The sequence below is a fragment of the Balaenoptera borealis genome, assembly GCF_965194805.1.
Source record: "Balaenoptera borealis genome assembly, chromosome: 12".
NCBI lineage: Eukaryota > Metazoa > Chordata > Mammalia > Artiodactyla > Balaenopteridae > Balaenoptera > Balaenoptera borealis.
Genome location: NC_138869.1, coordinates 86641075 through 86664206, shown reverse-complemented (window position 1 = coordinate 86664206; position 23132 = coordinate 86641075). Strand labels below are relative to the sequence as shown.

Below are 23132 nucleotides of genomic sequence, written 5' to 3'. Positions count from 1 at the left end.
AAGAGCAAGGTGGAACCTTGGCGTTGGCTGATCTGTGTCCCATGGGGAGCTCTTCTCTGGGGAGTTCCACAAATGACAGCATGTGTGCAAGCAGAGTTGCAGAGCTCTAAAGGACCCAGAAGGGGCACAGTAGAAAAACCCTGGGCTACTGCTATCGACAGAACCTCTCTGTAGCCATAGACTGTGAAGGTCGGTAATATTTGATTTACAATAAAATATATACGAATCCGGGCTGTTCATTCACCAAGTTTTTATTGAGCACCTACTCTGTGCCCAGCACTGCACTAGGTGCCATGGAGAATACAAGAGAAGTATAAGATACAGTGTCCGCCCTCAAGGAGCTTACAAAACTAGAGGCAGAAATCAGATGTACATGTGACTCAGGCAGCATGTGATATATACAAAGAGTACAACTACAGATAATGTAGTGGCTAAGAGACGCCCGAGATCCACAGCGGCTGGAAAGAGTCTCTTAGAGCAGGGGAGGAGTTAAAACTGGCTAAGCGGGGCACTGGCAGAGTGCCTGGAATGGGCAAGGACAAAGGCTGCGAGGTAACCTAGCTGGAGCAGGAGCTTGTGCTAAACTGTGGGCACTAGCGGAGCCTGGACAGAGGCTGGGACTTGGGTTGGGCCCGTGGGCAATGAGGATACGCTTTGGTCCCTCTCTTGACATGAAGACCTGGTGGCTTGCTGGGGACCCCTGCTGCCCTCCTCTCCTCTCCCGCCACAGCCCTGTCTTGCCCTCCCCAGCCCCTCTCCTAGGAAAATGGAAGCCGGATGTTGAGTAGAGCCAGTGACAGAAGTTTAATACATACCCTGCTGCAAAAACTGATCAGGGCTTCCAAGGCAGGGGAGTTTTTGCTTGACTGGATATTTGCCCTGGTGCTTTCATATGAACTGCCCAAGAGGAGGGTATTTTGGATTCTTTTAAAAACTCTCCTCAAGAGGACCAACCCAGAGATAATTCATTGATCACCAATCACAACTGTTACCCCAAAGCCACATATATCTAGACCCTTCCCCTCAGACCACAGATGGCTTCAGGGAGTCCCACCTCCTGGTAATGGAAACCTCACATGCTCAGCCCTGGTCTCAGAGAAGCATGGACTCCGCTCTGGACCTTATGAGGAGATGCTTTCCACTCGCACTCCAGGCGGCTTAAACGGCCTGGGAAGCCTCAGGGGATTTTCATTCAGTTCATTTCCAACATTTTCATCTATGTTTAACTCTGAGTTGGGGTGGCAGTAGGCGTGTTTAAAGTGCCAGGGGAGGTAGGCAGCAGAGTGGATTTGGGCAAAGGAGAAGCCATGGGATTGGAGGGCAGTAAAATGGCCTTGGGTGTAATAGTCAACTGGTCTCTCCCAAGAACAGCTGGCATGGGATGCCATACAGGGCAAGAAAGTGCTGCCTCGCCTCTTACTCAACAAGGAGAGGGCAGAGCTGGGTCAAAGGCAGTGGGCAGGAGGGAGGGAGAAGCCCTGTGGACTTCAGGGTCAGAAGTCAGCACGGGAACCCCAGGAGGCGGGAGAGGAGCCCGAGAGCAGGATGGATGGAACAGCACTGAGTGAGGTCCCAAGGGGGCCACAGCCACAAGGAGGGAGCGCCAGCGGACACGGGGTCCCTCCCCTTGCCTGCAACAGGTGCTCCAGCCAGGCACCTCCTCTCCCGTCACAGAGCCCAGGAATTCCAGAGAAGTGAAGCATCGGTGGGTGTGGGGCCGGGAGCGAGAGTCAGGGCTCAGGGTCTCAGCAGGAGGCGTGTTCCCGGCCACTTGAGCCACAGGAAGGGGAGCAGGCGCCGGGTGAAGGTGGCAGTGAAGGTGTAGATGAGTTCTTGCGACTCTGCGTTGGTGAAAGTCACGGTGCCCCCTTCGTAATCCAGGGCGATGCCCACTCTCCGGGGCCGCAGGGCCGGGAAGAGCTCGGCCTCGGGGCTGGTGTTGGCCCAGATGCCCGCGGAGGAGAGGCGCAGCGCCCACACGCCGTCCTCCGGCCGCAGGGAGAGGTCGCCCTTCCTCTTCACCGAGTCTCTGGCCACCCCCACCATGCAGCTTTCCAGAACTTCCTCCTCCTCCTCCTCCTCCTCTTCTTCCTCTTCATCCCCCAACGATTCCTCGTCCTCATCCGTTTCCCAATCATCATATCCGTCCCCATAGCCGGCCTCCTCTTCCTCCTCCTCCTCTTCCCCCTCTTCCTCCTCGTCCCCCTCCTCTTCATCCTCGGACCAGCCCTCCCTCTCCACCTCCACCTCCCAGTAGACCTTGCCCCAGGTGAAGCCCTTACTGCCCAGCACCCCCGGCTCACAGTCAAACTGCTGGGGGTACAGGTATGCGCTCTGGTACAGGCCGCTGTAGGTCACGCACTTCCAGTCCTCCGACAGCTGCAGGTACCCACTGGCCGACTGTGGGTCTAGGGTGACACTCACTGTGGGGACAAAGGAAGAAGTAGCGGTGTCGCCAGTGGACCAGGAGGGGACCCCCCAGTCTCCACAGCAGGGCTGCCACGCTGCACGATCCAAGGGGTGCGCTCACACCTGTGGCAGCGTGCACAGGCCCCTCAGGGGTATGTGGTGCGCGGCCTGACAGCAGGGTCAGAGGCAGCACAGCAGCGGGGCCTGGGGCAGACAGTTTGCTCCGAATACAGGAGCCACATGACAGGGCAGATGAGAAGGAACTCGGTCACAGGGAAAAGGACTGGCGGCAGGACCTCTGAGGACAGAATAACCAAACATGGGCAGGAAGGGTCAGAGGCTCCAGTGGAGGGCTCTACTGCAGACGAAGGGTAGCAGAATAGTCAGAAAATGCAAGGTGGGGACTTCAGAAGTGCAGCTGGGAAACTCTCCCTGCTGTACAAGAGAACGGGCTACCTGGGGGCAGAAGGATTCTGTGGGGAGAGTATTCTTTATTTGAGGCAAATCTAGGAACAGCCCTTTGGATACTCACCTGTCTTATATTCTAAGTCTCTCAGCAGCTTCCCTGGGGAGGAAAAAAAGGACAGCAATGACCCTCAAGCCCAGCAAACCTATGAACCTGTTTCTCACTTGGACAGTATTAATTTCGTGACAAGGCTCCACCCCTGAGATCCCAAGAAGGGAAAAACAACCAGGAGACCTCAGAGGAATGAGGTCAGAGAATCTGACACGAAGGAGCCAGGTACCCTCTTCTCAAAGCGGCACCCCAGCTCCTGACTCCCACCCCAAGTCCCTCCCCAACCCCTACCTTGGAACTCTCTCAGGCCCCGCTGCAGAGACAGAAGTCTATCTGAGAATTCTCCTGTCCTTTTTTTAACCACACGAGCAATGGGTTTCCCAATCCAGAACTTCTTCCGTGGATACCTGAGAAGATGACAGACAAACCTGCTACTTAACTCTTCCTACATTTCTCTCAATCCTCATGACAATTTGTGAAGGGGGAGGGAAAGGTATGATTATCCCCAGGTAATGGAAAACCAGGGCCTCAGAGGTACTAAGTGAACTGCCCAAGGCTGAGCCAAGACTTACAACCACCAGCAGACTCAACATTCAGAGCCCTTTTGTCTACCAACACGTGTTCTCACACCATCCTGTCCCGTCTCAGACAAGGATAGTGGACACGGGAGTGGGGATTATACAGAGAACTTGCTCCGGTGCAGAGCAAGTCTCCACCAGTTCTCAAGGATGTGTTCTTGCCTCCCAGGAGAGAAGGTTATCAGGATGAACCATGCGATGTGGGAACCTCTGGCCTCATATCACACAGCCATTAATTCAGATGGATCATGGTCAAGGAACAGGGGAGGGGACACAGGCACAGGGGAATGAGGTGCACCATGGAAAGGAAACTCTTTTACCTGTTTAAGAAGTCTCTGGTGTCCTGGAAGGGAAGAAAGCACAAGAGTCAATGTGAATCAAAGACTTCATTCATATATACCAACACTATTAGAGACCGGGACACATCAGTGAACAAAACAAATGCGGTTCTTCCTTATGGAGCTGACATTCTAGTGGCAGCAATGGATAAAACAAAAAGAAAACAAACAAAATAATCACAATGACAGAGCAAATGGCTGGGGGTGGGGGGCGGTGGGTAGGAGAAGGGGATGACAGGCCAGCTTCTCTGAGAGGATGACACTTGTGCTGAGATTTGAAGAACTCAGTACTGGCCAGGTGAAGAATGGGAGGAAAGCAAGGTGGGAAAGGGCTTGGCAAAGGGGGCAGGGGCCACATCATGCAGGGCTGGACAGGCATAGCAAGGAGTTCAAATTTTGTTCTATGTTCAGTAGAAAGCCATCAAAGTGTTTCAAGTAGGGGAGTGATGCACGTGATCTGCTTTTCAAGTGGCTGAGACTGCTAAGTATCCTCCAGGATCTATTCTCCCCTTCTTCCTTTTAGTAATAGAACCTGTGGAGTAATAGCTGGGCAGAGGGCCATCCAACAGAAAACTACATTTCCCAGATTCCCTTGTAACCAGGTTTGGTCATGTGACTAAGCTCCAGCCAATGGGATGCAAAAGGAAGCAATGACTATAATTTTGGGGTCACATCCTTTAAAAAAAAAAAAGAAATTCCATTCTACTTCCTCTTTTTCCTTGGCTCAATTTTGGATATGATGGTGAGCTCAACTTTGACAAAACAGCTGAGGACAACGTCCCTTGAGGTTAGTGAAACAACCAGATGGAAGTAACCAGCTTTCTGGATGACCTCATGGACAGCTGCCCTAACAGCTCTAGACCCCTCGTGTCTGAACTGTTTCTGGGAGGGAAATAACTTGTTTGATATAGTCGCTAGCCAAAAACCCCAAATGATCAATCACTTGGCCATCCTGTACAGAATGGATTAAAGAGAGGCAATGCCAACATCAGGGGGCAGTCTGGAGGCTGTTTATGGACCTGGCAGGAGATAATGATGCCCTGACTAGGGCAGTACAGTGAAGTCAGGGAAGCAGCACATTCTAGGTATGTTTGAGACAGACTGGGCATACTGGTGAAAGATAATCAAGGACAGGCCACGGCTTGCACAGGAGGGAGGATGGTGCTGAGTGACAGGAGAGGGTAGCATGGGAGGAGGTTCTTGCGAGATGCTGGTTATTTCCCTTTTATAAGTCTAAATCCTCCATAATACTCTATAGTAATTTTTGCCTTCCTTTTACTCATCCCACAAATTTTAAGTGCTTCTTACGTGTCAGACACCACTCTAGAAGCCTTAGAGCAGGAAAAAAAAAAAAAAGAGAGAGAGACACACACACACAAATCCCTAGCAGCGGGAAGCAGAGAGCAAAGAATCAACATAACAAATCCATTATACGATGCTATTAAGTGCTAGGTGCTATAGGAAGAAGACAGTAGTGTGGAGGGGGACTGGGTAAGGGTGGGGGCAGAGTGACCTCTTTGAGAGTGGGATTTGGGAAGCAAATGGGATCGCCAAACTGTGGCTGCTGCGGACTGTTTCAGCAAGTCTCAGGAACAACTTGGGGTTTTGCTCAAGGGGAGGCCATCCAAGAGGTCAGAGCTACACCTCGCCCCCAACCGTGAAGCAACTGACCAGAGACTGGTTGTGAGTTGCTGGCAAATCCTTCTACTCTGGCCCTCAAAACAAGTAAGTCCAAGCCAGCTTCAGAGGACGGGGGGACAAATCTTGAGACAGTGTATGCCAACAACTCTGCTGGGATACGTGACATAAAAAGGCAAATAAATGGGCAGTAGGTGGGTGGGGTTAGGGAGCCAAGAGGGCATATTTTGTGACACAGGAGCTGCTAGAACAGAGAGAGAATGAGGCCCATCTAAGGGCTGAAGGTTGTGAGTGGCCCAGAGAGGGTGGGACCCGGAGCACCAGTGCAGGAACCCTTCTCCCAAAGGACGCAGAAGGGGAGACTGGGGCCTCCCGAGGCGACCTGCAGCCTCACACACTGGGCCTCCAGAGGGACGCAACCCGCCCAAGGCTCCTGGAGGGCCTCTCACCCCCCAGACTCCTGGGTATGTGGAGAAAGAGGCAGTCAGAGCAGAGGCTGGGGCAGGAATCACAGCAATGCTGGGTATGAAGAACCCTAAGGTTCTTCATGGGTGTGGATGGCGACTGACAGTGGAACAGGCAGAGGTACGACCTGCCACCAGACCCTGCAAGGCCTGCCCAGGGTTGAACCAGGGGGGCTTCACAATTCCCTCCAGAGGGGCTCTCCTATCCCCTAGTTCCCTTTATTGTCTTCCTGATAGTCCCAGTCCAGAGATCTTTCCTTTTCTATCGCCTTTGTCAAAAGGCCTCTGTTTCTGTCTTTTTTTTTTTTTTTTGCCGCACCGCATGTCTTGTGGGATTTTTAGTTCCCCAACCAGGGATCGAACCCAGGCCCTAGGCAGTGAGAGCGCCAAGTCCCAACCACTGGACCACCAGGGAATTCCCTGTTTTTATCTCTCGTCCTGTTGCTTCTCTCTCTCACCTGTATTTCTCTACCAGACTTTTGGATCAGGGCCCCTATCTTTGTAGGGCCTCATCTTTACTCTCCATTGACAATCAACTAATCTCTGGTAAAATACTAATGACAGTTCAGGAGTGAGCGGTCCAGTTCCCTTGCAGCAAAAGCAAACCCAAACAAAACACACAGACAAAACCCACCGGCACCAACATTTCCTTTACTGACTTTCAGCAGACACCCACCTTCTCTCCTTTCCCTCCTCCCACCTGGCCCCAGGGATGTCTTCAATCTGAGTGGTCTCAGAGGCACCGAAGGCTGGGCCTCTGCTAGCCCACAAAGCTCTTCTGGGCGGACTGCGGAGAGGCTCCCCTCCAGGCAGACACGGCTGGATCTCAGCCCCCCCCAGTACCCCAGCTATGTCCCCCTCTGTTCCACAACAAGTACACATCCACATGGTGGCAGCGGCTGTGAGGAAAGGAAGGATGCGCACCCCTGAAGAGGGGGGAGGGGGTGGAGAAGTGACCCAGTCAGAGTCTGAGAGAGAAATTCTAGGGAACAGAATGACTTCTGGAGGAAAGCAGGGAACCAGAGAGACATTCTGGACAAAGTGAGAGAAAAGAAGAGCAAGAGGCCGGAGGCCTGTGAGTCAGGACACCCGAGCTGGAGCTCTGACGTGATTCCTGACCTGCCCCATGGCCTGGGACAAACTCTTCCTCTCTCTGGTCGTCAGGGACTTCATCAGTGGGGGCTCGACTGGAAGAGTTCTACGTCCCCGCCAGTCCCGAGGCATGAGTCGGAATCCGCAATGATGGAGAGGCAGGCAGAGGCTACCTGTGCCGGCCCGTGTACCCGGCGGACTCGTCCTCTCTCCCCAGCATCCCGCCTCTGACTCGCCCTGCCACTGGCCAGGGACAGCACTTCCCTAGAGGAGGTCCTGGGCGGTTCCGCTGCCGGCCAGCAGCCCCACCACGTAAGTGGAGGAGCTCATCACACAGGCCTTCTCCTGGCCTGCAAGGGCAGAAAGATCGAGCATGCTCCCTCCAAAGGCTGCTGAGCCCTGTTTAAGGCAGTGTGACTCCTCTGAGAGACTTGGGGTGGAAGGAGCTGTGGTGTCATTTCAACGTGGCAGCCTTTTCTCCAATCCATGACCCTCCCTTTCTCGGCGCCAAAGCTGCCTCTTCCGGGAGGCAGAGGCCCCCTGCCTGCTCTCCACCTTATTCTCTGAGGCTGATTCCACAGTCCCAGAGAAATCCTCTGCCTTCGAGAAGTCTCCCTTCCCCAGCTGCCCATCTCCTCCAGACCCTCTGGGTTCTTGACAGAAGCCGTCGTTCAGCCCTCCCTCAGCGACCCCTGACCCCACAGGCTTCTTCATCTCCAGAACCATAAACAGCTTCCCCTGGACCAGTGTCTGCCAATGACTTGTTAGAAGACAGGCTCGTGACGGTAGTGATGAGCATGGAGGATAGTAACGAAAATACTAATAACCTTCTCTTCCATTTCTACAACACTTTTCAAAATTTTAAACTCTTTCAGGTAGAAAAGTTACTTTTTGAAGTGACAACATGCCAGTTATTTTATGCTCATGCAATCATTGCAATAAGTGGTGGGGATAAGGATTATCATCTCCATGCTTCAGATGAGAAAACTGAGGCCCCGAGAAGAAGTGACTCTCCAAAGGTCCTGTAAGTGAGTGGCAGGGCCAAGACCTGCTGTCCTTGTCTCCCGGCTCCCTGCCCCAGGGAGGTCTCTCACCTGCATAAGCTCTGCAGCCGGCTGCTGTGCCTTGCCCTCCAGCTCGGAGATGACCAGCGCCAGCCGGGCAAGCTCCCCGACGCCCCTGGTCTTGTACTTCTCCCTGCCCTCTGTGAGCTCCTGCTCCAGCTTCGCCAGCTGGTCCAGCAGGCGCTGTTCCCGCTCCCTCAGGAACTGGTGGCCCTGCTCAAACTCAGCCACGATGCACTGCCTCTGGTCCTGGAGCTTCTTCTGCAGGGATGGGAAGGGGGAGAAGGGGGTGACACCTCCGCCCCGGGGTAGAAGATCCCTCCAGGATCTGGTGTAGGGGTGCACAGGCTGGCTCTTTGTCTCTCGTGCCCCTCGCTGACCCCATTCATGAATTCTACAGTGTTTGGGCTGGAAGGGGCTTTAGAGCTCTCCTGTGGCAACCTCCTTTCTTCAAAGAAGACACAGTAAGTCAGTCAGGTCAGTTCCCTCAGACACCATGGGATTGGAACCCTGACTGCCTGCCATTATCTGTTCTAGGTAAACCAGTATGTTCTGGGGGCCCTTTGAGGAACATTATGAGCAAACACATTTTCCCCTCCTGGACACCAATCGCCGTGTGCTGCCAGGAAGTTTTCCTTGATTAATTTTATTCAAGCCTGACCAATCCTCTCTTCAGCATCCTCCCCATTGTGTGTAAGATATCTGTGTGTACCCCATCCCTGCCATGTAGGACTATATCCTCTTCCCTCAGTGAAACTGTGGAATGTCTATGCTCAGGGACCATGTCCTTTCTTGCCCCCAAGTCTCCCTGCCCAGTCCAGGCTGGGATCTGGTCAGCATCCTCGCACACTGAGCACCTGGAGGCACTCCTTGGATTGGGCCGTCTCCTGCTTCACTCTGTCCCTCTCCCAGGGCCTAACTGCTCACCGCCGGGACTGGCCCCAGCATCCCTCCACCCTCCAATGCCCACTTCCCCAACAGACTTTCCCCCAGAAAACTGGAACCTCTTATCAGTTCTTTCCCTCTGATCCCATCTCTCATCAAGCACACCATGCGCTGCCTGTTTCCTAACTCCTGGCAACCACAGGCGCAGGACTCACTAGACAGAGCGTCTTCAGAGCTGGTCGGGCCTTGCCTAGCCCACCCCTCTCAGTTCTCGTCCTGGAGCCAGCTCCCTCCTCCCAAACCCCCTGCGCCCCTCACTCTCAGGAACCATGTCTTTCTCCCTCTCTTTGAAAGGAAGAACGAAGCCGGGCCTTCCTCAGTTCCCTACACTCTGGCTCTGCTGAGCAGACACGCCTGCAGCTGAGGTGAGTCACAGAAGGAGAACGACCTTAGCTGACATCCAGGCAACCCAGTCACTTGTGAGACGAGGAAGCAGGCCAAGGCCACAGAGCTCAGACCGGCAGGGCTTGGGCTAAAACCCAGGCTTCCCGGCCGTCAGTCCAGTCGGGGCTCCCTCTCCCAGGGAGCCGGCTGCCTGCCGGCTGTGTCTCTACAAGCTCTAGAGCTCCTGCTCCGCATGGCCAATTGCCTGCCTCAGAGCTTTCCCTCAACAGCCTCACTTACCAGCACAGCCAGGATATCAGCTTCTCCCTTGGCCTGAAAGCCCTGAATTTTGTCTCTGTCTCTCCTTAGGGTACTCAGGTGGTTCAGGATTTTTTCCTGTAGAAAGACAAGCAGTGGGGATGCTCTGGGCTGAGGCAGGAGGGTGGACTCGGGCTGAGTCCTCGGCCAGCGAGAAGCCTTCTGAGGGGTCTGCGCCGGGCCTCGCCTCCGGGTGGGTGCCAAGCAGAGCATCCCTCCCTGCGGGGGTGAGGAGGGCTTACCCTGTGGGGCTGGGCCGCCTTCTCCACGAGGACGGCCGAGTGGGGCCTGTGCTCCCGGGACTCCCGGCACATGACACACAGCAGCTTGCCATCGTCCTCGCAGTAGTAGTGCAGCTTCTCCTGGTGCCGCTCGCACAGCCTCGTGTCCTGCTGCTCCCGGGCCACTTCCCCCAGCTGCCGGCCCTTGTCCACCTTCAGCCGCTCGATGTTCTCCACCAGGCTGGCCAGCTGCCACACTGGCCTGATATTCTCCTTCTTAAAAGGCTTCTTACACAGGGGGCAGACAGGGCGGCCCCCTGATGTGGGGCGGACGTCGGTGGTACAGCTGCGGCAGAAGACGTGGCCACAGTCAATGGTCACCGGGTCCCGCAGGTAATCGAGGCAGATGGAGCAGGTCACCTCCTCTTCCAGGCTCCGCAGTGGTGCCAACGCAGCCATGGTGTCCTGAGCTCAGAGGGGTCCCTGTTCACTGGTGGGGACTTCTCCTCCTTGGAGACCAGACACGGAGTCAAGAGCAGGCACAGCAGAGGGGCAGAAATGGCAGCCTTGCACAAAGCCGCCAGCCCCAGCGATCGATCAGTCAATCAATAGATACTTAGCAGCTCCTACGAGGCTCACACAGAATCAGAGCGAAAGGACCTTACTGATCCTCAAGTCCAACGCCCTCATTTTACAGATGAGGAAACTGAGGCCCAGAGAGGGTAGCTTGGTAGAAGGGAGAGCAGAGCTGCCACCAGCCCATGCCACGCTGTTGGGAAAGCACTCCTACCTCAAGACCCTTTCCTTCCATCTGTTGGGAAATTGCTCTAATATACCAATTATGATAGAACAAGGCACCAGATAACTACCTGCTGAAAAACTGTCATAATATACAAATCTACAATGTCTATTATGCGCACAGTGCTGCCTCACTTCTGCAGTGCATGGGCTGCACAACTGTTCATGGGGGGCCCTGACAGAGTCAAAAGACTCCTTTGTCTTCCCTGTAGATCTCAGGTGTCAAGGACTAAGTGCACTGAGGTTCTTTACCAAGACTCAAGAAGCGTCAAGAATCTGAGTTCTGGTGTCCTCCTTTATAGATGTTTCCTTGGGCTGTGCTGGAGTTTTGGCTTGGTTCACTTCCCCCAGAAAGCAGGTCTCTACCCAGACTCAGCCTGCTGGCAGAGCACGGCCTAACCACACCGGACTCGTTCTCAGCTGTGCCCCCTGTGCAGCTGGCCTGGCTGCTCTACTGCTAACAAGGGCGACTGAGACCAACGTGGGAGGAAGCCTCAGGTGGCTTGTGACCGTGATGTGCTGATGAGGGCTTGGCCGTAAGAGGGAGCACAGAAGCTGAGCACAGAGAGGACTTTAGTCCTGTTTACCTCTGCAGCCCTGGCCCACTTCCTTTCTGAGGTTAGGAGCCTCAGCACACCTAACCCAACAGCTTCCTCCTGCCCCTGACACTGTGTGACAAGAGAGAACTCATTTAAGTACTCTGAGCCTCAGTTTATCCATCCGTAAAATGGGGAGAGTGATACTTACCTTCAGGGGTTTCTAAGTGGGTTGAGTAAAAGAATTATGTTGAAAATACTAAGCATAAGCGCGGTATAGAGGGGGAATCTAGGAGAGCGCGGTATAGAGGGGGAATCTAGGAGAGAACCCAGAACCCGCGGTTCCCAAATCCAGTGAGTGTTCAAAGCACAAGTAGAGCAAGAGTGGAAATTTAAAGTGAGGATGAACTGCCATAGTGACACACGAGCTCCAGAGTTAAAGCAAACGAGAGACTCGTGGGGCAAACTGGGGAATCTGCTCTGCCGCAGACCCACAGAAGGACCCACGGGAGGCAATAAGCAGTCGCTGGAAAGACAGCCAGCAGACGGGGCGCGCAGGTAACTGCGAGGCTGGAATGAAGCCCGTGGAACCACAGGCAAATCAATCCGATTACTGACTATGTATGTCAAAGTCCATTACAGCAGAGTTCAGTGGCCTTCAAGGTCTTTCACTGTAGTGACATGAATGAGCTAGAAATAAAGCCCCAAAGAGAAAACAACACAGGAATACAAAGTCTACTTCTTGAGGGTCTAACGCAGCAATATATAAAAAGTGCTTTATAAAGTGAAAGTACTGTACAAATGTAAGAGATTATTTTACTGCTGACAATGAACTCCAACTGGAAGCTCCAATGGATTTAGAGATGTGTGACTTTAAGAGTGTGGAAAAGACCTGTACCTACCAAGCTCAAATGAAAGAATGAAGGAATTTAACTGGTAAATGAAGGTAATGAAGTTTTTAGAATGTTAATAAGGGTAGTAAAACTCCTAGGAATTGCCTGGTCAACTCCCTGGTTTGTCTGTTGAGGAAGCGAGCCTGACCCAGCAACTTGGAGGTGTAACACAGGAAAGGGTCCTGGTGCTGGTGATTCCTGTGGGTGCTGGAGCCCTTCACCAACTCACTTTGCTGAGGGGCTTGGAAGTTCAAAGGCTAAGGTTATTTGTTTCTTTTATTGTTGTAGGGGGATGGCATGTGTTTATCTTCGGGGCTGGGAATTTAATTCTGTTGCAAATGACCAGATAAATAAAAGGACTATGAAGAGCTCAGCTACAGCTCCCCGTCCACACAAAAGCTGACACCATCAGTTGCCCTCATCACTTGGAGCAGGAGTTCTTAACCCAGGCTCCATGCTGGACTTTCACAGATCTTTAAACCCCCAACACTATATGAAAATGGTCACTAATGTACTAGATGAAAAACCTGTCCAGGGATTACAGAAGAATGCTGGTAAGTAAGTGTAGGAGGGATGATAGAACTAGAAAAACACCATCTTGCAAGCTCCATTGCATAAGACAAGGATCATCATCAGATACTAAAACCATGAGGTACTAGGGGACAGGACAGTCCCATGGTGCTAAGTACCACCCAGTGGGTTACTCCCTAATGTACCTTGATAAGGGAGAGATCTGGTGATGGCCTTAGTCAGTGACCAAATCCAGCATCGCTAATAGAGGGACAGGTGTTTCTGGCATATGGTTCCCAATGTGGCGCCATATGAATTGCACAATGTCACCTTTGAAGTAGTTGTGCCAAAAATGTTTGAGGTGGGACTTCCCAGTGGCTCAGTGGTTAAGAATCTGCCTGCCAGTGCAGGGGACACAGGTTCAATCCCTGGTCCGGGAAGATCCCACATGCCACGGAGCAACTAAGCCCATGCGCCACAACTACTGAGCCCGTGCGCCACAACTACTGAAGCCTGTGCACCCCAGAGCCCGCACACTGCAACTACTGAGTCCACGTGCCACAACTACTGAAGCCTAGAGCTCGTGCTCTGCAACGAGAAGCCACCACAATGAGAAGCCCGCACACCGCAACGAAGAGTAGCCCCCGCTCGCTGCAACTACAGAAAGCCCACGTGTAGCAACGAAGACCCAACGCAGCCAAAAATAAAAAATAAAAAAAGTTTGATGTGAATGAATCCAATCAAGTCTTTCAACCTACCTTCCAGTTTATAGAAAATATGAGGGTTAGAAGAATGAGTTAAAGGCCATCATCAGGAGACAGTTAAATCCAGAATAGGAGACATTCCACAAGACAACTGGCCTGGACTTCTAAAAAGTCAGTCATGAAAAATAAAACAGGATTGTTCTTGATTTAAAAAGACTAAAGAGAAATAACAATCAAACGCAAATACTTTGATTGGATCCTGGTTTTTTAAAAAAGCTATTAAAAACTGTTTGGGGACAATTAGAGGAAATTTGACAAAAGACTAGGTATTGGATCATATTAATAAATTATTATTGATTTTTTAATAGCATTTATTGAAGTTATGTATGAGAATGTACATATTTTCAGGCAACACATGCTGCAGTATTTAGGACTGTATGACTACAACTTACTTTTAAATGGTTCAACAAAACAAAATAAAAAGTCTGAAAAACTTTCTGAGGAGAGGGGCTAGAGTTTTCCATCCTTCTTAAAAGAATCTGTACAAGAGTCTGTAACTACCAAAGATGTTGAAAATCTCTAATAGAGAGATGATCGTGCCCAACACTTGTAGAAGCTCAATACATAGGTGCTGAACAAATGAATGGATTCAGAGGACCGAAGGCAATGTTAATTGCATATGCATTTGTTTGAGAGTCTGCTGAAACTAACAAATGAAACACAGTACAGTTCTATGTTCAATCCCATTGCTTGGTTATATAGGCTCCATCCTGAATATATAACAAATATTGAAGATGGCTTACCCTGGCATTGCTGACTATGTGTAAGACTCGAGGTGTAAATCTGTGGGTTGAAACCAGGTTCAAGTTAGGGCTCTAACCCAATAGCCCAGTGACTAACAACTTCTTGGTGACAGCATTTCTGTAGGACCCACCTTACCGGCCATTTACACATCTTATGTTATTTAATGCTCAGGATACTCTTCTGAGGACACTGAGGCTCAGGGAGGGAAGCAATTTGCCCAAGAGCACGTGGCTAGGAAGCAGTGTCTGGTGCTGATGCCTCAGCCCAATCCATTACACTCTCTTCTCTGCCCAGGCAAACTGTAAAATGGGGCCTAATACCAGCTCCTTTGTCAGGAAGCTCGGATGAGGTCATCGCAATGGAAGGGCTTTGTAAACTGGAGAGCGCTGACAAAAGTAAAGGGTCATGTATTACTGCTGACGCTGAGCGAAAGCACTCTTGCCTTAGATTCGACAGGCAGCGGGGCTCCTATATGAGACGCGGGCGGACCTGGGCTCACACTGCACAGCCAACCCTTTCGAGCCGAGGCAAAATTGACCCTCTCCAAAACCCCTCCCCAACTTACCACGCTCCCCTGTGATTCTGCCTTTTCTATCATTTGTGCCTTTAGCATATGCTGATGATCTCGACAGGTTTTCACAATAAGGGGTAAAACTATCACACTCCTCTCCATTCCTGGCTCTCGGTGGACAGAAACCACAGAAAGCCAGAGCCAGAAAAAGTCTTCACAACGACACGGTCCACCCTACCGACATGGTCCACCCTACTTGCTTTACCCAAATGAGAATTCTGAAACCTGAGAAGTCGTTTCATGGATTACCTTCTACCAGAGGCCACTCACCCCTGCTCTGGGGTGGACAGGTCTTCTGTCTTTTCAATAAACCAGAAGCTGGTTTCAATTCAGAACCAGGCAGAACTGGAGACACTCCCGACCTTTTTGAGTTCCCCTTGCCCCACAATCCACCGGTCCCCCCTACAGCTCTCCGCATCTCGTAAATACCTACTCTACATGTCAACAGACTGGCTGAGGTGACACCACGTAATTCCTGGCACGCATTTCAGGATGTGGATGCCGTGCACAAGTTTTGGCTGCGAGAACCACTGTGAGTTGTAAAAACTAGCTGAGGTTTCTCTTTTCATGGTTAGAATTCTGGTAGATAGACTTTACCAAGTTATGAAAAGAAACTTCCATTCCTACTATTTGGAGAATTATATATATATATTATACATACATGTATATATACATATAACTTGATACATGATTTTTTCTTCTTTATATAGTCACGTGTTTTTCTTTAATTCATTGATGTGATGAATTGTGTTAAAATATTTTCTTATAAGCCATCTTTATGTAGGAATAAACCCTACTTGATTATGATGTATTATGTGCAATTTTAATAAACAGTTTGATTCAGGTTAAAAAAACAAAAAAAAACTAGCTGAAGGAAGCATCGCCGCGAATGCCCACACCTTGTAAGGGACAGGTCCTTGCACTACTCACCCACCCCTGCCCTGGTCCAGTTCCAGAGGGAAAGGATCTAACTCTAGACCCCTGTTTCTTAACAGTTGCCAACTTCTACCCTAGCAGGTTCTAAACCTTCCCTCAACTTCCCATGGCTTTTGATGCCCCACATCTTCGTCCCTCCTTCCTGCTGCCTTGGGCTCCTACATGCCACAGCAAGGGACCCTAGAAGACATCGAATCCCAGGTGTGGACTCCAAGGCCCAGGGAGGTGAATGGAGGGGGCTGGATTTGCACCCTGGTCTCCAGGCTGCTTCTCAAGTCCACGCATGGGGCTCCAAACAAGAGCCCCTTCTTCCTTGTGATCCTAAAGTGCTTAGCCTAGGGCTCCGTGCCCTGTGGGAAGGTCAATTAAGGGCTCTTGGGGCTCCAGATTAAGCCTCATTTCTTAATCTGAAATAACCAAATTCTCCTAGAAGTAAACTTCTGTGAGACACCTCTAACAAAGCAGGAAAGGACAAAATTCAGGGCAAAAAGCAAGTGATCTGGATCTGGATACTAGAAGGAGTGGCCGTGCCCCTGCTGCCGACACCTGGACTCCCCAGATCTTTACAGGCCTGGCTGTGGGCTGGGCACCAGGCAGGCTCAGGGGATGCCAGTTTGGTGGGCGGTGCATTGCTGAGGTCACACGTGGGTTACTTTTCCCCCACAGGTCAAGCATCACTGGTGCTCTGAGGCACAGTGCAGGCCACGCAAACCCCCGGGCCAGGCCGAGACATGCTCTGAACAGTGGAAATCCCCACAGGGCCCAGGGCGGGGCATGGAAGCAGCAGCCACTGGGAGTTGGATGGGACAAGGCTTTGAAGTGCTGCTCAGGCTTTTAAGTAGGAGGGTGTCAAAATTCATTCAACAGTTAATAGGCGTTTACTAAGCGCCAGGCACTGAGGATACAACAGAGAACAAAAATGGGAAAGTCCCTGCCCTCCCAGAGCTTACATCTAGTGACATAATTGAGTGATCCTTTGGAAGCTGCAATCAGAGCTAACTGTGGGGATTATACAATCCTCAAGGCTTTCCCGATTTACTTAAACCTCCTCTCTCCATCGCCTAGTGTTCCAGGCACCGCAGCCTTCCTTTCGTCCCTCAAACATACCCTGCCACGTGTAACACAGGTTCGCTCATGTAACCACCCTGGTTAATTCCCAGGCTCCAGGGATAAAGTGAAAACTCCTTCCCATGCTCTGTGAGGCCGCCGATAATCTAGGCCCAGGCCTTGTCTCCAGGCTCATTTCCTGCCATTGCCCACCTCAAACTCGACCCCACAGCCAAACCAAACCCCTCTCTAAGCCTCCAAAAGTGCCATGCTCTTTCCTGCCTGAACCTTTTGAAAATGTTGTTCCCTCTGAATAGAACACCATTCCTTTCCTTCCTAGTAGACTCCTTTTCCAGCTTGAAGTCTCAGCTGAAAGCCACCTCCTCTTTCCTGACCTGTCACGGAGGCCACATGCTCTCTCCCTTATACAGCCCCCAGCACTCCACACTGCACTGGATACTTCCATCAGTTGTGAGTCCCTACTTATTATTATAATTACTTATTTAACAGCAGCTTTTCCCACTGCGTTGGACAGAGACTGTGTCCGCCTTATCCCCAGAATCTAGCACAGTGCCTGACATAGACGAAACATGAAAAACTGGCTGAAGAAGTGAATAAAGCACAGGCACAGAGCGTCTGATGCCCACAAAATGCTTCCTAAGTATCTGCTGAACGAGTGCAAGAAATCTCAGCCACTTGTCCTTTCCCTCCAGCAAGATGAGAAAGTACTAGAGAGAAGTGATTTCTTCAGAGTCCCTGCAGAACAGTGGGCTGCAATCACCAGCACACCCCCCAGTCATGGTATCCAAGGTTTGGCTCCAGGAACGTACAGGAACCAGGAGAGAAGAAAAAGCTGTGTCCCGGGAAATGCTTGTGATTATAATGGTGATAATCGCTCCTTCCCTCTTCTTTCGTTTTACACTAGGTATGTATCCATGAACAAAACAGTTTATTTTTCCTGGTTTTGAGCATTTCAAATGAATGGAATCATATTGCATTGGGGGGGGGCGGGGGGGGAGGGACTATCTACATCAAGTCTGTGAGGTTCACTCACATGATTGTGAGCCGATTTTGTTCATTTTCATTGCTTTATGACTGTATAATTCTACTTCTGATGTAGCCTGTTTTTGTTTTTCGGCCACGCCATGCGGCTTGCAGGATCTTAGTTCCCCAACCAGGGATCGAACTCCGGCCCTCGGCAGTGGAAGTGCTGAGTCCTCACCACTGGACCGCCAGGGAACTCCCTGATGTAGTCTACTTCTTATGGCCCCTGAGTTGTTTCCAGTTTGGGACAATTACAAACACTGCTCTGTGAACATTTCTGTTCACATGCCCTAGTACACCCGGGCAAGCAGGATGCATCCCCAACTTAACTAGATCAGGCCAGACTGTTTCCAAAGTGGCTGTACCACCACGTGTCCCCACCAGCAGGCTCCGAGCGCCCATGCTGCTCCACGGCCTCACCAATACCTGGTATTTTCATCTTTTAAATTTCTGCCATGGTGACTATAGGTAATAATACTGAATTGCATATTTGAAAGTAGCTAGGAGAGTAGATCTTAAAAGCCCTTAACACTAGAAGAAAAAACTTTGTAACTATACATGGTGACAGATGTTAACAGGACTATTGTGATCATTTTGCAATATATACAAATATCAAATCATTATGTTGTACACCTGAAACTAACGTAATGTTATATGTCGATTATACCTCAATTTAAAAAAAACAAAACAATTAAATACGTAATAGATGCTTCACACTCTAAAAAAAAAAAATTGCCAATCTGGTGAACGGGAAATAGAATCCCATTGTGTGTATGTATGTGTATGTATGTTTAATGCTTTAAAAAAATAAGAAAAAGAAACAGCATGAAGAGAGGCCCAGTAACAGGCCAGGGAATCAGCCCTAAAGCAGCAGATCAGATTGTCCCTTGATCCAACTAGTAAGTGCTGTAAATGTTTATCTTTTGCAGGAAGGGGTCCACCAGCTTCCATTCTTCCTTCCTCTGCTAACTTTACCCAGTTCCTTTCTGGGGATCACGTGCTTGGGGTAGAGCTCTCCCCCAGCTCAAAGGTGGAACAAGAGAAAGAGTCGTAAGCCCCCCTGGCCACGGTGCTTGCTTCAGGGTTGAGAACATGACTCAGTTGCAGCCAGTCACAAGGAGACCTAGTTGAGTCACCGGGGAAAAAAGATTCTTGAGAACTTTTTCTCTAGAACTTGCAAGAAGTGAGGTCAAACGGTTTGGAGCTGCTAGAGCAGCTAGCCAGAGGGTTAGCCTGTTTGAGAATGAAGCCAACCCAGGGATGAAGTGAAAGAAACCAGGTCCTGATGGCATCTGGTGAAATCTGTATCGAGCTGTGCCTGAAGCTAGCCTAACCTTGAACTTTTCTGTCACCGGAGCCAATAAATGCCAATAAATGCCCTTTCTGCCCAGCCAGCTTGGACTTGTCTATCATCTGACCTTCCCCATCCCCACCCCAAATTCCTGCCAGATACAGCAGAGGAAGTTATTGAGGGTTACTAGGCTGAAATATACAAAGAGCTTATGCAGAAAAATCAGCCTCTTCATCTAGACAAAGCATTGGGCAAAGGTAGATACTAAGTGGCAATTCTGTTCTCTCTGGGCCCCACAGGTAGAATACAACCTGCCAGGACATAACAGATCTCCAACCTGCTCCATTGTGAGTGAGGAGCAGGCAGAATCTTCTTCCACCCCAGCTGTCATTCTAACCAAAGCCTAAAGTGAAGAGTCCTGGGTTAGGATGAAAACCCAGATTATCACCCAGCCTCAGCTACTCTGCTGTGCAGCCCGGGGCTAGATTCTTGACCTTTCTGGGTCTCAATATCACCATGAAGTGACAGGGGTAGGAGGTAACATCCAGGCAATTCACAGGACAAATTGAAATAAAGGTTTGGCAAGCATACCAGAATATTTACTGCGCAACATAAAGTCACTGCTGTGATGAAGAGCCACCAAAGCAGAATAAACATAGATGATATCTTTGGACCAGGTACCCCAGTTTTATTGTTTTTTTGTTTGTTTGTTTTGACAATTGGTTATCAGGCAGGAAAAAGCCAGTTTATCAAATTTAGTTTCTTCAAGATCATAAATGGAGTCACTGAACTCAAAATCTATGGGTTAGTGAAATGGAGATAGTCTAACCATTCATTCCCCAGAGGAAGGAGGGCCCTAAGCCACCAGCTAGGAAGTTACTACTTTAATCAAATTTGAGACACCCATGTCATTACATGTTTGCATCTCTGAAATGTGATAAATGGCATGCCATAATTTAACTGGCAAAATATTTTTTCTATGTGGAAATAAAATAATTGATGACATCTTAGATGTGGTGAAATGTAGCATATCTCGTACAAAGTGCTGCCAGGGTCCTCTAACACATGGAACTCATCCTGTCACCCTCCTGCTTCAAAACTCCTGAGGTCAAAGCTGCACAGCAGGGCACACAGGCCCCCTATAATCTGCCCCCCACTTACCCATCCAGCCTTGAATCCTAACGCTAGAGACACTGAACTGGAAAGACAGCCCCTTCTTCACCGCCCCCTCTCCCCACCCCTTGCTCTTGTACATGAGCTTCTCAGTCCCAGCTCATCCTTGAAAGCCTGAATCAGAAATGCCCCCTTATCTGTGAGGTCCTTCCTGTGCCCATCCCACCTCTGAGCTGAATGAATTCCCTCCCTCGGGAAGCTCCTGCAGATACTACATTTCTATTATAGCACTATCATACCACTTCCTAATTGATATTTTTACCCATCTTTCTTCCAACCAGGATGTGAAACCAAGGGTCACGTCTCACCGATCTTTTCATATCTCCAGTATCGGGCACAAAGTCTGTAAATGTTTGTGAGGCTAAATGTTATCCCATGATTCCAGAGCCCCATATCTTCTTCATTCTCCCCCTCACCATACTCCCCTTCCCACCCTGCAATCTCGCTTCAGCAGGAGGCTCCAAGGGCTCCCCTCAGATTAGACATTCTTGGCCACAAACATTACCCAGATCTCCTCCCTCTGCATATAGTTTGGGGGGAAAGGTCACTGCATTTCTACCAAGTTGGCAAGTTTTAATTCACCCTGGATGCCAGCCAAATTAAGCCTTTGTTTTCCAAAACCAATTTCTTCCCATTCTCCATGTCGTTTCCTTTTCTGATCCTGGGGGGTATAAGTCTGAAGTCACCCCAAGAAGCCTCAATTCCAACTACGGGCTCTCCTCTGCAGCTCGCAGTGTCTTTTGCAGCAGTCACCCCAGTCTGAGCCCAGCCTATCACTCCCTTTGGGGAAACTGACATCTAAGAAGTCACCTACTGCCCCTGGGCCTCAGTTTCCTTACTGCCTAACAAGGTAAGAATAACGTCTTGTCAAGTTCGCCAGGCTGTTTGAACTTCAATCGAGGTCACATAAGTGAGTGTTTTCAACAGCAAAAAACTCTATAAAAATACATGCTAGAAAAGAGCACAGGAGCCAACTTAAAAGAACTCGCAATGGCTAAAGTTGTAACAAAACAAAGTAGTATTGAATTATAACCCAAAGTATAAAATAAATATCTATGAGTCCATACTGATACAAATAAATGATTGAATAAGTGAATAAATAAGGCAAAAGAGACAAATCTCCCACGCAGAAGAATTCCAAATAATATATGTATGGAGTTGCCCTTAGGAGGCAGGAGATAATCTCACTCCTTAGGTCAGGGCTGCACATAGTTTGACTACTTTCCAAAGAGTACAGTATGGAAGGGGGTGGGGGGGCACGGGGGGGAGGGGAGGAAGAGTTACTTTACAGTGGAGAAGCCTGACTTCTCAGCCAGGTAATCAAGATCAGCATCAAGTTATAAAGCATGTTCCCTTGATGTGAAGTGATGAAAACGGCAATCTACCTCTGTGGTCTTCCTCCCAATAACCCATAAGCCCAGACTCAGGAGAAAAACAACAGACAAATTCCAATAGAGGGGCAGCCTATAATATACATGGGGGATATTCCTCAAAACTCTCAAGATCATCAAAAACAAAGTCTGAGAAACTGCCACAGCCACGGGGAGCATAATGGGAACTAACTGGAATATGGTAACCTGGGTGGGATCATGAAACAGAAAAAGTACTTAGGTAAAAACTAAGGAAATCTGAATACATTATGGATGCAGGCCAATAATAATGTATCGATACAGGTTCATTAATTGTAACAAATGTTCCATATTAATGTAAGGTGTTAATAAATGAATGGGGAAAAGGTTTGGGGTATATGGAACTCTGTACTAGCTTCACGATTTTTCTATAAATCTAAAACTGTTCTAAAAAATAGTCTTTTTTCAAAAATATGGAATTGCAGTTTGAGGAATATACGAAACAAAGTCTATTTTTTAAAAAGCTGATTCTTTTAAACTTGGGGGGTGAGTAACTCTAGGGACTGATTTTTAGCTCAGGCACGGTCCCTGACACTGATATTTTGTTGCATGCACGAACGAATATCATTCTCTGGAAGTGCACACAAACCGGCGTGGTGTCAAAATCTGGAATGTACTGGGAATTTGGAAGTGTTTGCCTCTCATAAGCTCCACAAAGGCAAATTTACACACTTTTCTAAGGCCATACAGGGTGAAAAGCAGCAGGGAAAACGCTGATGTGCTAATGGTCTGGAGGAGGAAGTGAATGCACAGCTCCAAGTATACGTGGCTAAACCGGTTTATTCTGACCAATTAAAAAACAAAAAACAACAACAAAACACCATGGCTTTGGTCCTGGAGCCTGACTGGCACATCTACTCGGCTCCAAGCAACGAGACCGTCATCTGGGCCACGCTTACTTCTGGCTCTGGAGACAAGAATGGATGGGTGCCTGAGCTGGACACGGGAAAGCGAGGAAGACCCAAGAGGAGGGAGCGAATGGAGGCCCAAGCAAGCAGAAGGATTAGGCCGGGAGGGAGGACGCCGCGAACTTCACCCTTCTCCCGAGCCCGCCCGGCGGCCCGGCCTCTTTCCGCTCGCGCGGCCGCGTTCGGTTGCCCGGACCCGGGGCGCGTGTGTGACTGCTGCTTTGCTGCATTTCTCACCGGGCGCCCCCTACTCACCGGTCCCCAGCTCCGGGCCGCGAATCCTGGGTTGGTGTCGCTTCTTTCCCGCGGCGGTCAGTTCCGGGTCGCGCTCCTCCGCCAGCACCCAGCGCGACGGCGCGTCCCCTCCCGGTAATCTCCGGGTTCTTTGGAGCCCTCCGCCGAGATTTCCCCCGGACCAGCGCCCGGATTGGCCCCTGCCGAACGCCGCCTCCCAATGGGAGCCTTAGTCCCCTCTTCGTCACTGATCACTGGGCGAATCCCCGGGCCGCAGCGGTGGGTGGGGCAGCAGGGGCTGAGAAAGGGAAACTGAAATCTTGCGGAGCTGAGGCTTAGCGGCTGCCGCAGCCGGAGTTTGGCGCG

At 50.2% G+C, this 23132-nt stretch overlaps 1 protein-coding gene and 1 long non-coding RNA gene across 3 annotated transcripts in view; one reads left to right on the top strand and one right to left on the bottom strand.

Moving 5' to 3' along the window:
* LOC309607948 overlaps positions 1–23132 on the top strand; it is a 208849-nt gene that overhangs the window by 80542 nt on the left and 105175 nt on the right. The gene's annotated exons all lie outside the window — the stretch shown is intronic.
* LOC309607848 (tripartite motif-containing protein 26) lies at positions 236–22941 on the bottom strand. 2 transcript variants are annotated; one of them, XM_082346925.1, is made up of 8 exons: positions 22788–22940; positions 9930–10417; positions 9670–9765; positions 8131–8361; positions 3825–3847; positions 3218–3333; positions 2942–2974; positions 236–2423 (listed from the first exon to the last, which is right to left on the bottom strand). In XM_082346925.1, exons 2-8 carry the CDS (start codon positions 10365–10367, stop codon positions 1738–1740), a joined length of 1623 nt encoding a protein of 540 aa, XP_082203051.1. In that variant the 5' UTR covers positions 10368–10417; positions 22788–22940; the 3' UTR covers positions 236–1737. The 2 variants fall into 2 exon arrangements, with proteins under 2 accessions (XP_082203051.1, XP_082203052.1); XM_082346926.1 differs by lacking the exon at positions 9670–9765 and having other exon boundaries at positions 22788–22941.